This window comes from Zea mays, chromosome 5 (genome assembly GCF_902167145.1).
Source record: "Zea mays cultivar B73 chromosome 5, Zm-B73-REFERENCE-NAM-5.0, whole genome shotgun sequence".
NCBI lineage: Eukaryota > Viridiplantae > Streptophyta > Magnoliopsida > Poales > Poaceae > Zea > Zea mays.
The window spans coordinates 80,887,091-80,903,723 of NC_050100.1; the positions used below are offsets into that span (position 1 = coordinate 80,887,091).

Below are 16,633 nucleotides of genomic sequence, written 5' to 3' on the forward strand. Positions count from 1 at the left end.
GAAGTGTCGGTCTCGTAGTAGACCACTTTCCTCATCCTCTTGTGCTTGTCGCCTTTCCGATGCGGCTTGTGGGAAGAAGATTTCTCCTTCTTCTCTTTGTGGTGAGAAGAGGAAGACTTTTTCTCCTTCCGTTTGGAGGAGTCCTTCTTCTTCTCCTTCCTCTTGGTGCGGGACTCTTCCGATGAAGTGCTCCCGTGGCTTGTAGTGGGCTTTTCGCCGGTCTCCATCTCCTTCTTGGCGTGATCTCCCGACATCACTTCGAGCGGTTAGGCTCTAATGAAGCACCGGGCTCTGATACCAATTGATAGTCGCCTAGAGGGGGGGTGAATAGGGCGAAACTGAAATTTACAAATATAAACACAACTACAAGCCGGGTTAGCGTTAGAAATATAAACGAGTCCGCGAGAGAGGGCGCAAAACAAATCCCAAGCGAATAAGTAAGTGAGACACGGAGATTTGTTTTACCGAGGTTCGGTTCTTGCAAACCTACTCCCCGTTGAGGAGGCCACAAAGGCCGGGTCTCTTTCAACCCTTCCCTCTCTCAAACGGTCCCTCGAACCGAGTGAGCTTCTCTTCTCAAATCAAAGCCGGGAACAAAACTTCCCCGCAAGGGCCACCACACAATTGGTGCCTCTTGCCTTGATTACAATGGAGTTGTGATCTCAAGAACAAGTGAGAAAGAAAAGAAGCAATCCAAGCGCAAGAGCTCAAATGAACACGACAAATCACTCTCACTAGTCACTAGGGCTTTGTGTGGAATTGGAGAGGATTTGATCTCTTTGGTGTGTCTAGAATTGAATGCTAGAGCTCTTGTAGTAGTTGAGAAGTGGAAAACTTGGATGCAATGAATGGTGGGGTGGTTGGGGTATTTATAGCCCCAACCACCAAATGTGGCCGTTGGGAGGCTGTCTGTTCGATGGCGCACCGGACAGTCCGGTGCACACCGGACAGTCCGGTGCCCCCTGCCGCGTCATCACTGCCGTTGGATTCTGACCGTTGGAGCTTCTGACTTGTGGGCCCGCCTGGGTGTCCGGTGCACACCGGACAGGTACTGTTTGATGTCCGGTGTGCCAACATGGGCGATTCTGACTTCTGCGCGCGCAGACGGCGCATTAAATGCGCGGCAGAGAGCCGTTGGCGCGGAGACGACCGTTGCTTCGGAGTCGCACCGGACAGTCCGGTGAATTATAGCGGACTAGCCGTTGGCGTTTCCCGAAGCTGGCGAGTTCCTGAGGGCGACCTCCCTTGGCGCACCGGACACTGTCCGGTGTACACCGGACAGTCCGGTGAATTATAGCCGAGACGCCCTGAAAATTCCCGAAGGTGGCGAGTTTGAGTCTGAGTCCCCTGGTGCACCGGACAGGTACTGTTCACTGTCCGGTGGCACACCGGACAGTCCGGTGCGCCAGACCAGGGGTGCCTTCGGTTGCCCCTTGGCTCCTTTGTTGAATCCAAAACTTGGTCTTTTTAATTGGCTGAGTGTGAACCTTTTACACCTGTATAATCTACACACTTGGGCAAACTAGTTAGTCCAATTATTTGTGTTGGGCAATTCAACCACCAAAATTATTTTGGGAACTAGGTGTAAGCCTAATTCCCTTTCAGTTAGAGTTATAAACTTTTAGAATCCTTCAAATTTAGACTATTTATATAAGAGGACTATGTTAGATTCTGATATCCTGGCCCACGAGATGGTGATATTCTGGCGCAAGGCTTAATAGAATTAATAGAGTATCCATACCAACAAGGTGTATCTTCTTTTTCGGAAGCCTGTCTCGAAAGAACCTCCAATTTAAACGTGCTTGGCTTAGACCAATTTTGGGATGAGTAGCCGACCAGAAAGTTTCTCGGGTGCGCATGGGTGAGGACAAACTACGCACAAAAGGCTCGTGTTGGTCTGTGGGGATAATATATGATCCTATAGAGTTGATAGGAGTAAGTACCGCTGGTCTAAGGATTGGACGGGGTGTTACAAGTGGTATCAGAGCTGACCCTCGCAGTTTCACGGGCGTGTGTGAGTTAGGAGTTCGGGTATATGGCGCATGTTGGCCCATAGTGGTCGCAAGGCATGGCATATGACGACATTAGACACATAAACGTGGCTAAGAGGGGAGGTTTCTGGATTGTGGTTGATCGACGAGAACGTCGGTCTTATAAGGGGCTGGATTGTGATATCCTGACCCTTGGGATGGTGATATTCTGGCCCAAGGTTTAATAAAATTAATAGAGCATTCATACCAACAAGGTGCATCTTCTTTTTCGGAAGTCTGTCTCGAAAGAACCTCCAAGTAAAGCGTGCTTGGCTTGGAGCAATTTGGGATGTGTGATCAATCGTGAAGTTTTCTCGGGTGCACATGAGTGAGGACAAAGTGCGCACAAAATACTCGTGTTGGTCTGTATAGACAATATATGATTCTAGAGAGCTGTCAGGAGTAAGTACCGCTGGTCCAGAGATTGGATGGAGGTGTTACATAGATCTAGAGAAAAAATCGTGGATTGTGCCATACTGCCTGGCGTGCCTAAGAATGACTCTATGCATTAGACATATGAATGGCAAACGGGTAAGATATACCCGATAGACACACAAAGCAATAGCCATACTGACTAGGGAAAAATACCCCATACTCGTACATTCTCCTACGACCATACACACCACAGGTAGCGGGTAGCCATACCCACCAATATTTAAGTAGACATAATCATTTTAATCATAGTATGTATGAAATATAAAATATTAGAGCTCCATACCTCATCAATAATGAAAGATACTAAACTATCATATTATATTTGTGTTTAGCAGGACAAAAATCATCGAACCAACATGCCATAGGATATCGGGTTTTTTACACAATTTCGCATAAGGAATTAGGGTTTGAGTTTTGACATTTTTTTATATGGAGCATTTTTAATAATCAAGACTCATATGACATAGGTTAGAGGACCATTGAGGTAGCGGATAAATGGTAGGAGAGAACATATCTGTGTCCATTGTACCCGATAGATATAGTAAATTCGTGGATATAAAAATTCGTTATATCCATGTCTTCAAGCTGTTCTACTGTCTTCTTTTGAGCGCTGCAGCAGTAAAAAATAAACTAGACTACACTGTATATATATAACTGCAAACAGCTACAGTCGTGATCAGTCGAACAGCTTGTTTCGGTACCATTGCCTTCTCACATATCTAGCGCCGGCTACCCTACGACTGACAGGTGGCGACATTTGGTTCGCACGCGGACGCGGCACGCCTCCGGCTCCCCTCTCGAAATTCGGTTCCGATTCGGTTCCCACACCAGACCGAACCAAATACGCGCTCTCGTGCTCGTGCGCGCGCGTCGCCTCCCACCCCTTCGTCCGCCGTTGCCGCCCGCACTCTCCCTTCCGCCGTCGTGGGCGCGCGGCGACGGGGAGAGAGGCAGGTGAGGTCGGAAGCGGCGGCGGAGGCGGGCCCCCCTCCGTCTACTCTTACTCACGCACACCACGGCGCCCGCGAGCTAGCGCCCTAGCGGAGCGGAGGTAAACGCAAACGCCTTCTCATGCTTCGCCGCGTTGTCTGATCCGACAGGGTGCTCCATGCAACGAGTATTATCCCGTAATTTCGTGCGCCTGCACGATGCAGGTCGAGGCGGGAGAAAGGCGGTTGGGGCTCCCCGGTGGGCAGGGGGGGGGGGGGGGGGGGGTCGGAGGCGGGGATGGGGCTCGACGGCACGGTCTCGGGGGTGGTGTCGAGGAAGGTGCTGCCGGCGTGTGGTGGGCTCTGCTGCCTCTGCCCTTCGCTGCGTCCCCGCTCCAGGCAGCCCGTCAAGCGCTACAAGAAGATCCTCATCGACATCTTTCCCGCGGAGCAGGTTTCGCAAGTTCCCTTTCTTCCGCACGTCCGTTTATGTCAGTTATCAGTCCTATTATTCTCCTTGCTCGCCATCAGCTGCATTTTCGTGGGATTTTACCCGTTACGAGCTGGCATTTTTATGAGCATTTACATTGACACTGGCGCATTACCCGTTATGAGATGAGCTGCCTAGAGCCCCAATTAACTATTTCTGTCTCCATCACTGGAATCCTTCAACTGTTCACTAGATCTCCCCAATAAGGAGATGTCAACGGCATATATAATGGCCATCTTTCTGTTTGTTCACACAGCTCGGTTACTTTTAAACGGGCTGTGGTTTCCACGGATGGTTATGGACCATACTACATGTGGCAGCTGTTGGTTCTATCTGAAAACAGACTTAATTTCATCAACATTTGCCACAGGAAGACGGACCAAATGTGAGGAGGATTGGGAGGCTTTGCGAGTATGTTGCTAGAAATCCTCATCGCGTGCCAAAGGCGGGCTGTGCTTCTCACCTCAAGCGTCCTACAAATTGCATCTAATCTGTTACTTCCACTTCACTTGTTTTCTCATGCGTATTGGTGTCTGTGCAGATCACAGCTTACTTGGAGAGGAGGTGTTACAGGGAGTTGAGAAATGAGCAGTATGACATTGTGAAAGTTGTTGTGCTAATATACCGCAGGCTATTGGTCTCTTGTAATGAACAAATGTGAGTTTTTTGTTTTTTCACATTCATTTTACAATACATAACATCCATCTCATGTCTGGGCCAAGAGCCATAGTTAGTTGCTGTTTCCATTTGGTTTTTCTTTCTCGTTGTTGATACCGGCAAGACCCAGCCAGATGATGATGTCTGCTGGTTAGTAGTGAAAGGACTCTTAGTACCCGCAAAAAAGGGTGCTGGTGAAAAATCATGTGATTTAGTTTCTTGCTCTCCCTTAGCAGCAGGAAAGGAGTCTATCTATCTGCCTAGCTTTGGTAGATTCCGCCCAACGCAACCTCTTGATTGATGTTTGGATTATGTATGTAACTTCTATATTTGCATGCTGTAAGTTCATTTCAAACTGTTGTAAATCTGAAAGTGAATTTTCTCAGTGCAGGCCGTTACTGGCAAATAGTTTATTAAGCATCATACAAACACTTTTGGATCAATCAAGGCAGGATGACATGTGCATCATTGGCTGTGAAACCTTGTTTGATTTCATAGTCACTCAGGTATTCAATTTGTGCAGTGAACAGTGGATACATTTTCGATACTCAGGATGCTATTTCAGTGTCAATCAGTCACTGAATTATGTGTTGATTCCAGGTGGATGGTACATATCAGTTCAATTTGGAAGAGTTTATTCCAAGACTCTGCAAACTTTCTCAAATAGTAAGGGACAAAGAGAAGGCTAATGCACTCCGTGCAGCAGCTCTGCAATCACTCTCTGCTATGGTAAATCTCCTTCACAGTATGATGAACAAGTTATCATTGTATCTATTAACTATGCCACCATGTTCTCTGTTTCAGCTCAGATCAAACAACAGAAAGAAGTTGTTAGTGGGCCTACGATTTGACAAAGTTTCTTGTAGTGTTAAAACATAGCCTAACCAAACGTATTGTATGATTCTCATCACAATTGGATGCCCTTCTTAAAGCACTATTTATAGTCGTCGTTGTTTGGTGTTCAAGTAATCAAGTATAAGTGGTTTACCCACCTCTTTCCAATGACTTAAGCTTTTGGGTTCATGTGGTTGGTACATGAAACCTAACATTGTATCAAACCAAAAATCTTGAGTTTGAGTCCTGGCAGAGGCGTTATTTAAGTCATGCACTCCTTTATTTCCACGTTTGCGCCTTGTCTGCGGCTGCATGTGAGAGTGTTGAGGTATAACTGGATTGTCCACCTGTTCCCAATGGCTTAAGTTTTTGGATTCATCTGGTTGGTATTTACCTGTGGTTCCATTCTGCTAAAACTGGCTAAGAATCCCAATAAGAAATTCTAGCACTTTACAGCCTTGATTTTTTATGCTGCAGTTTTGTTTGTCTTGCATTCTTACTACAATAATGGGGACATGTTGAGTAATTTTGTGTCTTTCCAAAGATTGCTCCACTTTTGGTTTTCTTTTGTATTTTTATTGCAATACATATAGTTATTAACCCAAAAGCAATGCAAAGTACAAGCCAAAATATGCTCCAGCGCTGACATACTGTTCATTTTGTATGCTGAACAGATCTGGTTTATGGGTGAGCTCTCTCATATCTCCTCAGAGTTTGATAGCGTAAGTATCTTGCAGTAGTTCTTGTAGTTTCTCTGTTTTACTTATCTGTGTCCTTGAAACTTCAGACCGTCATTATTTACCTTGTGTTAGATGTTTGGTCATGTATGACGACCAGAATATCATGCTGTACATTCTAGGAATGCTGCTTAGTTACGCAGATCTGCTCATGTTTTCAAGCTGTAATACAATTCCTACACCTGTAATAATACTTTTGGTTCTATATGTTTGCTGAATGCTATACTTGTTTGCTATGAGCAGATGTTTTTTTTTGCGTTAATATATCGTGCTCTTAAACTTTTTTTTTCACTACGATTGTCAGGTTGTCCAAGTAGTATTGGAAAGCTATGAGCCTCGACAGGTGCAAAGTGACAATAGTGCCACTGAAAATCCAGGTTGTCAGTTGGTTGAAGAGGTCCTTAAACCCGAGGGTCATGCCTCTCCATCGACATTTATATTTTCTGTGATACCTTCTTGGGACAGCATAGTTAGTGACTATGGAGGAATTCAACTGCTTATGTAATAACATTCTTTGAACTTAAGTTTGTTATTTCCTCTTGTTTTTTTAGTTCTTAACTGAATCCTGTCTTGTAGGGATGATGCCAAGGATCCTTATTTTTGGTCAAGGGTCTGTGTGCATAACATGGCCAAGCTGTCCAGGGAAGCAACTACATTCCGCCGTGTTATGGAGTCCCTATTTTGCCACTTCGATAATACTAATTCATGGTCATCCAAAAATGGTCTTGCACTTTGTGTTCTATTGGACATGCAAATGTTCATGGAAAAGTCAGGTGCTCTATTCACATTAACTCAAAGTAAACCTTTATCAACATGACCACTTTATTTATTAGCTACAAGTCTACAACTGGATTTTGCAGGGACAAACATTAATTTGATGATATCAGTACTAGTTAAGCATCTCGAACACAAGGCCATACTGAAACAACCTGAGATGCAACTCAGCATTGTCGAAGTGATAACTGCTCTTGCAGAACAATCAAGAGCTCAGGCTTCAGCAGCAACCATAGTTGCTATAAGTGACCTTGTGAGGCATATGAAAAAGACACTGCATTTAGCTCTTGGCAGCAACGATTTGGAGGTGGTAAAGTGGAATGACAAACTCCGCATGGCTTTTGATGAATGCATAGTCCAGCTGTCAAAGAAGGTCAATTTCTCTCCAATTAAAGCTTAGCAGTGATTTGTACTTGCTGGTCTTTGCCTTTACTTCCCTTGCTAATTTGATGCCAGTATAATGCTTCTTTTCTCGAAAACGCAAGAGAGCTGTGTGTCATTGTATTAAGAAGAAATATAGAGAGGTCCTAGTGGACCAGTACACATCCAAAAGAGGCCTCCTTACGGCTTCCACCAACAAGTGTACAAGAATTCATCCATAACTAACTACAAAAACAAAGAAACGACCAAACAAAGCGCAAAACAAACCAGCCAAAATCTAGAGATCATGCACGCCAGGGATAGGGCTAGTTAACAAGGATAACTTCCTTGCTCCGACCATCACCCACAAATCTTCTTCCTGGTCTGCAGATCAATGTTTTCAAGTCGGACGATTTGCTAGTCGTTCTGGCTGACCGACTAGGGCGATTAATCGCGATTAATCACGATTAGTCAGACGACTTGGACAACTAATCGTGATTGGTCCAAACTGACTTGTATGAATCGCGATTAATCGGACGACTTGAAAATAGTGCTGCAGATTCAAGAACAACCTCCATGCTAGGTCTCTTTTTGTCAAAGACACATTCATTACGGTGCTTCCACAAGGTCCAAACCCCAAGGATGATCAACGACTTCAATCCTTCCTGTGCCACACCATGGACCTGACTACAGATCTTATGCCACCACTCCATGAAAGCTCCATCGCCTAGCTGGGGGGCCATGTTTTGGATATTCACTTCAGATAACGACTTAAACCAGAATTCCCTAGCAAAGACACAACCAATCAGCAGGTGATCCAAAGTTTCTTGTGCCTGATCACATAAGGGGCATCTTTCAGGGTGGCACATGCCCCTTTTTTGCAGCCTATCAGCCGTCCAAACTTCCCTTTCAGCCACCAGCCACAAAAAGAACTTGGTCTTTGGGGGAGGGGGGGGGGGCAAGTTTTGCATATCCGGTGTAAAGGTTCAAACTTTGTCGACACAATGAAAAGACCTTCATAAGCTTCTTTTACAGAATATTTCCCATTGGCCGCAAGGCAGAAAAAAATCCAAATCCTCTACTCCTGGCCGTGGCTGAACTGAGGCAACCAAGTCCCACAAAGTTAAATACTCAGAAATAACTCCAACAGTGAGACCTCCTTGTATGTTAGAAATCCAGCTCTGGTTTGTGAGAGCCTCCAAAACTGTCGTCTTGTGCACCTTCTGTTTAGGGATAGTCTCATATAGGCGGGGTGCCAGGTCCCTAATTCTGTGTCCCATCAGCCATCTATCCGACCAAAATAGAGTGTGGGCTCCATTACCAATTTCAGTTTGCATAGCCACCGCAAAGAATTCTCTTACAACCAGGTACCTGAATAATTAAGGAAGCCCGTGGTCGATCCAGTTCTGTTTTTGCTAGCCAAAGCCAGCACATTCTGAGTGCCCAAGCAATATCCCTAAGGCTGGAAATGCCAAGTCCGCCTAGCTCAAGAGGCCGACAAACCTTTCCCCAAGCCACATGACAATGTCCTCTTTTCGCCTTCTTGCGACCTCACCAAAGATAACCCCAGCGAATCTTATCAATAGCTTTAAGCGCCCAAACTGGTAAGTCCACTGCCATGGCTAAATAAATGACCATCCCAGTGAGGACAGCCTGGACATGGACTTTCCTTCCTGCTTTAGGCAACAGATCAACCTTCCACCCTTGTAACTGATTAGCAATTTTGTCAATGCTTGGTTGCACTTGAGCCTTAGTAAGTTTCAAGTGTCAATGGCAAACCCAGATAGCGGCATGGAAACTCAGCCACCTCACAAGGCATCATGTTCTGCAGCAGGTCCAAATCTTGAACTCCACATCCTATTGGAAAGACACTGCTTTTCTGGACATTAGTATGTAATCCGGATGCATGCCCAAAAAGGTCAAGAATATCCATTATAACATTGATGTCCATGGCTGCCGGCCGAAGGAAAATGACCACATCATCGGCGTAGACAGAACCGGTGCTGCGCTACTCTTGAGGCGATGGGTTGTAATAGACCTTCTTGCTCAGCCTTGGTAATTAAAAATCCCAGCACATCCATAACCAGAATGAATAGCATTGGAGACAGTGGATCTCCTTGTGGAAGTCCACGGCGATGTAGAATCTGTTTTCCAGGTGACCCATTGAGCAATACTTGAGTTGAGGAGGTCAGAAGCAGCCAGCTGATCGCGTCCATCCAGATTTCACCAAAACCCAAATGTTGCAGCACTTCGAGAAGGAAAGGCCATGAGACTGAATCAAAGGCCTTTGAAATATCAAGTTTGAGGAGCAATCTGGGCTGTTTTTGTTGATTAAGCAAACAGGCTGTTTGTTGTACCAGCATGTAATTATCCTGAATAAAGCAACTTTTAATGAAGTCACTTTGATTTGGAGAAACCATGTCGTGTAACCTGCTAGCTAAACGGTTAGCAAGAATTTTGGTGATCAGTTTTGCAAAACTGTGTACAAGACTAATGGGTCTAAAATCCTTCACTTGATCAGCCACTTCCTTTTTCGGGAATAAGGTGATAAAAGCAGTGTTGAGCACATGGAAATTCATACGTTTTCTGCTTCCCACTGCTGCCATTATGTCTTGGTTTGCGTAATATTATGATTATATAGTTCATATGAGCTCACAACTTAGTTGGTGTTGTTGATCAGGTAGGTGATGCTGGACCAGTTCTTGACATGATGTCTGTGATGCTAGAGAACATATCACACACTCCTCTTATTGCTATAGCAACTACTTCTGCTGTTTATCGCACAGCTCAAATAATTGCTTCAATACCAAATTTGTCATATAAGAACAAGGTATGTTGTTGGAGCACAAACATTGAATTCATTTTATCAGTAATTATTAGTGATTTTTCAATAGTTTATCCTATGTTATACTTGTCAGGTATTTCCAGAAGCACTTTTTCATCAATTGCTGTTAGCGATGGTTCACCCTGATCATGAAACACGTGTTGGTGCACACCGCATATTTTCTGTTGTCCTTGTCCCATCTTCTGTTTCTCCTTTTCCCAATTTGAAATCCCTAGATCAGTGTAGAAAGCATGATGTCCAGAGGACACTCTCGAGGGTTGTATCTGTCTTCTCATCTTCAGCTGCTTTATTTGATAAGCTGAGAAGGGACAGAAACTCCTTTAGAGAATATTTACATGAAGGAAGCATGAACAGAATTTTGCATGGTATTGATGATGAAATTGCTACCCCTAATGACTTGCCAGGCTCGCAAAGCTTGAGACAAAGCCTCAGACTTTCTTCAGTGTCTCACAAACATTCTTATACTTCTTTAAAGGAAGGTCAAAGTCCCTTGACAGAGTCAATCAACGAAATGGTATGTTCTACCATGAACAACTTGTTTGTTCCCCTCCATAGAAAAAAATCCAACATGCTGAGCCTTGTGCTCAGAAATTTACAGGCTAGTATAGTAACAATTGAACAAAGTATTTGTACTATTCACATCCTTTTATCTAACTTTTGTATATCTCAGGAAACAATTGTGTTAAGACTAAGCAGCCAGCAGGCCACTCTTCTGCTCTCATCTATTTGGCGTCAAGCACTTTCTCCAAAAAATGCTCCTCAAAACTACGAAGCTATTGCTCATACATATAGTTTGCTTCTATTGTTTTTGGGATCAAAGGTACTTAATTTTATGAGCTGCCATTTGTTTTGTGTCTATTGTTATCTGAGTTGCAGAGAATTGCTATTTTTCCTGCAATTTGTTTGATTTGATTATTTATCATGATATTGTATATCACTACGCATGATCTTTCTCGTAAGGCTTATGGCTTATTGTTTTCTCTTTATTTTGTAGTCATAGTCACCACATATTTTAATCCTCAGGTTCTTAGGGTGTGGGTAGTTTATTTGGTCGTGTTAGTGTCCCGCGGGGAGTCTTGCGTTTTGTATTCCCTTGTGCACTGTTTGACCCTCAAGGCTTTGTACCCTTGTTTTCTTAATGAAATGACGCGCAGCTCTCCTGTGTGGTTCAGAAAAAAATGATGCCCTTTTGGAATGGATATCACTGAGAACATTATTTCTCTTTTTTTTATTCTTCCAGACACCAATTTTTGAGGTTCTTGCTCCCAGCTTTCAGATTGCATTTTCTTTAATGAGCCATTCACTTGGAGGAACAGGTGAGCAATTTACTATTTGCCTAGAGTTAATCAAAACACATGTTAGTTTGGTTTCTGATAATTACCTAACCATTTGTTTAGATTCATTGCCACCATCTCGCCGCCGGTCATTATTTACTCTGGCTACATCTATGATTGTTTTTGCCTCAAGAGCTTTCAATGTGGCACCTCTTCTCCCAATTTGTAAATTAATGCTCAATGATGGAACGGTGCGTCCAATCGTATTCCTCTCAATCATCTCTTTTTTTGTTTTGAGGAAATAGGAGGGCCCTCTACTGGTTAATATATATTAATAATAGATGAAAAAGATGTGTGCAAGCAACAGAATTCAAGAAACAAAAAGGACAAAAAGAAAACAAGAAATATCATAATTGGTGCTCTAGCCAGTCTTCTATAAGAAGGAAATACTTCAATCAAGCCTCCTTGAACATTTTGTTTTTTTGTTGGGGGTGGAGGAGGTAAACATCGCACACTCAATGACAGGTGCAGTAAATGCCAGCTGCGACTGATTAGATATCACATGAAAGTAGGCCTTTTGTGCTTTGACTCTAGTCTATCCTAATTAGCTTGAGATTAAAAAGGCTTTCTTGTTGTTGCAAAGCATACAATTCACATGTTTACATTGTACATTAATAGCGCATTATCATTGTTCATGTCATTTGTGTTGCTTCCATATGTTTTTTTTATAATCAATGAAGGTCCTAAGCTTTATGTGCCACAACTAATCGTAGATGGATCCATTCCTTCATCTGGTACATGAGAACAAACTTCAGGCTGTGAAGGACTATACGGAAGATCCATCAACATCCTATGGCTCACCCGAGGACAATCAGAATGCCTTGAAATCTCTTTCAGTGGTGGAACTAACAAATAGTTGCTCCCGAGAATCCATGATTTTAACCATTATGAACTCCATAAGAGATTTACCAGACGTAATTTTCGATCCATTCTTCGTAAGCACTCCTTATATTTGCCTGAACTGAATACCATGGAATGTGTGGATTAACGTCCCCATAACTTTTGCAGTTGGAGTTAGAGAATATAAGGAGTCAACTGCTGCGTGATTTCTCCCCTGATGACGTGTGCCCAAGTAGCGCTCACTTTCTTGAATCACCTGGCAAGATTGCACCGCCATGTTCTGATGATGACACCGACTACGACTATCAAGAGGTATATGTATATCTATGGGTGGTAATGGATTATGATCCAGATGTCTCTTCATAATTAGTTTGAGCCCTTAATTAATTTTAGTTCAAAATTGAATAGAAACAGTGCTCGATCCTAATCCGACCCGTTCCTTAATTTTTATAGTGTAAATTTTAGAGCCCATTACCATCCGTATGCATATCACCTATATATCTGCCTCACTTTCTTCTCCATCCTAAAGGTACACGGAAATTTTGAGCAGGCTGAACTTATCGATCTGAGAAATGACAACAATACTTATTTGGAAGCCTCTGCAACTACACTGGCGGCTATAGCTATTCCTGTGCCCACAACAAATCTTCTCAGTATCGATGAACTTCTAGAAACAGTATGTCCTTTTTTTTCTCAGTTCATTGTTCCAGCCTTCTCTCTTTGTTTGTTTATACCGCCATCTGTGTGCACATTACAGGTCGTGAATGATGTGTCATCTCAGACCGGAGGGCAATGTTTGGTGTCAATGGCCGGAGACATCCCATTCCAGGAGATGACTAGCCACTGTGAGGCCTTTTCGATGGGAAAGCACCACAAGATGTCCCTGCTCATGAGCTTCAAGCAAAACAAGCAAGCGGCCATGGTCGTCGTGCCTGACAATCAGGTTAGCCACGCTGAAGCAGCACATACCTCCGACAAGCAGGTGCATGGACCAGCTTAGTTTCGAGCTCGTAATCTGCATTTTCACAAACGCTTAACTGCAAATCGGGGCGGAAATATCTGGGTGATGAGATGGGTTGGGGAATTTCAGATGGGTGAGATGATGAGGCTGACTGTTGCCGATTTGTTTTCAGAGCACAAACCCGTTCCTCCTGCAGAGCATCAGTGCCGGCGAGGCACAGGTTGCTGGCGACGTCCAGCAGCCGTTCCTGAGGCTGCCACCGTCGAGCCCCTACGACAACTTCCTCAAGGCTGCTGGCTGCTGATTTCCACTTGCAGAAACCCTGCCGTGTAACCAACCGAATGTATCGTGTGTGTACAGTGGCCGTCTGCCTCAATCTTATTACAAACTAAACAAGGGTTTGGATATTACATGCTGACTTGTTTTCGGATCATGCCAGGGTCAATCCAAAATTCATTTAATTGTAGGATTCCAAAGCAAAGGGAATGATAGATATATAAGGAGAAAATGTTGAAATCTAACTTAGATCGTCTCCAACGGCTTATCTATATGGCCGTACTAACACTGTTTTACATTGTATACTGTATCGTTGGTAGAGTGAAGGTTAAATATAAGAATAAAGAAGATAGTGGTAGTGTGAGATCAGTTGTTTTTCATTAAGTAGAAAAATATATGCACTTAAATTTCATCAGATAAACGATTCGAACATGCGTTGTGGCTAGGTAGATAGCTACAGCCACGCACCCTGGTGAGTGAGTGGTGACACCACTTGAATCTAAAGAACTAGCGGACATGGACGGCACGTCGTGTTCTGAACGCCGAGAAGGTCCATCATTAACTTGCAAGTCTGAGCTGGAACGGAAGGAATCAAGCCCGCTGGGATTTGCCGGTAAAAGTTACTAATACTGGTTTGGTGACCACTGACCAGGAATCTATTAGGAAGGAATTTATTTTTGGCTTTGTTTGAATACTTTAATATTCGTTCTAATTCACATGTATTAACGTGTATTTATATGTAAATTAATTTATTTTACATCTTGAGTCTTGTTCGCTTATTCCAATTTCATGTGAATTGAGGTGTATTGGAATGTATTGAAATAGATTTTAACTTGTTATGCATTTAAACCAACTCAATACCACCCAATCCATATGGATTAACGGTGAAACGAACAAGCCCTTATCAATTTCAATACATGTGGATTAAGATAAATACTAAAGTATTAAAAAAACCCTTCTCGGAGATTTTCTTATAGACCCCTTTATTTCTCTGGTTACCAAATTAACCCTAATTAAGTTAGGACAAAAGATAGGATAGACGTTGGAAGGTGTCTGACCACGTAATTTTATGTTCGACTGCCCTACTGCCTACAGCCGTAGTTGCTGTAGCTATTCGGACTACTGCAGATGTAATATATAAAGATAAAATATTTTAGAATTTACAGCCACAGCAAGCCACACCGAACATGGTGGACCATCCATACTACGTGCGATAAATAATGTCATTTCTCTCGCTCGTCCTATGCTTCCCACGTGCAGACAAAGAACTAAAAGAAGTAGAGACAAATAAAGTCGGCCAGAATTTATAAACAGGTGGTTTTTAATCCGGCGGCTCACATGGAAATAATTTTATGTCGAGAACACAATACGTATATATCACAAATATACTGTATTAGTTGGTAGTCAGGGCTGAACTTTCCTAATAACTGAACTGAATTGGACACTGAACACAAACAAAGAAGCTAAAAGAGCGCAGGACGACAGTTACCACCTCATCATTGCAAAGAGCCGAGCGAGGAGGGATGCATCAACTGTGTCTACAACTATACGTACTGAAAATTCAGAAGTACTGTTTGTTTTATTACTTCATTGTGGCCAGAAAAGTGTGAACTCCCATTGTTGCATCAGATTGCATGACTGAAGACTGAAGTACCTGTTCCTCCCTTCTTCGTGACACATTTGGTCACTCACATGGGCTCTGAAATTCTAGCGTCCGAGCAGATCGATTCGCTTCAGATTAAAGCCGTTTGTTTGGATTGTTACAACTGCAATACATAGAGATAGAAACATTTGGACTGTTACAGTTACAATATATAAAGATAAAAACACTATAGAAACAGTAGAAGTCGGTACGGATTAAATCAAAGCAAACACGAAGAACAGAGCAACAGAGTGCAAATGGTTGCACATGTCATGGTATCAACAATATGGAGCAAGCTGACACATTTGCCAGATCTAGTATCATGGCCTCACGGACGGTGGAAATGGCATGTGCATAAGCAATGTAAGCATATTGTCATGCCACCCTTCACATGCATGTTTTTGGGTGATCGTCACTGGAAGTATGCAAGATGAAAGTGAACAAAAACAAATTCGCAGTGTTTAGTGGTAATCTATGTTAGAAGTTTAGCACTAATATACAAGGTCAGGAAGGACTTTATAGCACCTGCCTTTTCTGCCAGATATCCAAATTTATACATGAAATCTGAAATAAACACAGTGGGTAGCTCGTCTGTCAGATAACTTGAGAACATATCAACTCATGATGATAAGGTAGGGGTATTGGATGCATCCAAGATGAAAACATGCTCTACTTTATATTTTTTAGGGGAAGATGGCCACTTCCAAGAATCCAACATATCTATGCAACCAACCAATCAGGAAACTTTGGGCCAGAAGATTAAGGTCCGATGATTAACATGGTATGGACGTCATACTTGTCCAAGGAGACTTTTCATTTTGTTCCTTCCAAGCATACACAACTCAACAACAATTTCAGTTAGATAATAGTGTTTGTACTTCATTCTTTTTTTTCTTGAACGCGCAGAAGAGGTGCACATCATTAATACTAAGAAGATGAGAAAAAATATCCAAAATGGACCAATACAAAGGGAAGGCACCTCAGGATAGCCAAAAACGAAAATACAAAAAACAGCTCATAACTAATAAAACAACCAACAAGCAACTACAACCCTAGGATAGTAGGAGAGCCAAATCCTTGGCCCTAGCAAGCACCCACATTTCCCTTTCTTCCCTAGCTTTTCTAATAGCTGCTCCCAAATTGGGAGGATTTTTGTCGAAAACACATCCATTCCTGTGATTCCATAAAATCCATAGTTCAAGGGTCATATGAGAATTAAACCCTTTCTTGGCAATACCCTGCAGCTGATCACTACTCCTTTGCCACCACTGCATGATGCTTCCTTCTCCAAATTAGGAGGCAATGGCCTAAAGGTTGACCTTTGCAAGCAGCTGAAACCAAAAACTTCTGGCAAACACACGGCCCACAAGGAGATAGTCTATAGTTTCAAGCTCCTGATCACATAAAGGGCATATTGAGCCCTCTTCTTTGCAGCCTATATGTTGTCCAACATCTTCCTAAAGCAGCTAGCCACAAGAAAAAAATTACA

The 16,633-nt window shown here is 43.1% G+C and overlaps 1 protein-coding gene across 10 annotated transcripts; it reads left to right on the forward strand.

Moving 5' to 3' along the window:
* The first annotated feature begins 3,294 nt into the window (after positions 1 to 3,294).
* LOC100501399 (uncharacterized) lies at positions 3,295 to 13,742 on the forward strand. Of its 10 annotated transcripts, none has more exons than XM_035958771.1 (20): positions 3,295 to 3,516; positions 3,620 to 3,848; positions 4,255 to 4,329; positions 4,426 to 4,541; positions 4,928 to 5,047; positions 5,142 to 5,270; positions 6,050 to 6,097; positions 6,417 to 6,613; positions 6,689 to 6,885; positions 6,973 to 7,259; positions 9,927 to 10,076; positions 10,165 to 10,605; positions 10,762 to 10,911; positions 11,332 to 11,407; positions 11,489 to 11,616; positions 12,139 to 12,339; positions 12,434 to 12,577; positions 12,795 to 12,941; positions 13,023 to 13,247; positions 13,399 to 13,742. In XM_035958771.1, the coding sequence occupies exons 5-20, from the start codon at positions 5,000 to 5,002 to the stop codon at positions 13,528 to 13,530; spliced, it is 2,700 nt and encodes an 899-aa protein (XP_035814664.1). In that variant the 5' UTR covers positions 3,295 to 3,516; positions 3,620 to 3,848; positions 4,255 to 4,329; positions 4,426 to 4,541; positions 4,928 to 4,999; the 3' UTR covers positions 13,531 to 13,742. The 10 variants fall into 10 exon arrangements, with proteins under 10 accessions (XP_035814664.1, XP_008644200.1, NP_001335608.1 ...); XM_008645978.4 differs by having other exon boundaries at positions 3,301 to 3,516; positions 4,933 to 5,047; positions 13,023 to 13,208; NM_001348679.3 differs by having other exon boundaries at positions 3,303 to 3,516; positions 4,933 to 5,047; positions 12,181 to 12,339; positions 13,399 to 13,658.
* The last annotated feature ends 2,891 nt before the right edge of the window (positions 13,743 to 16,633 follow it).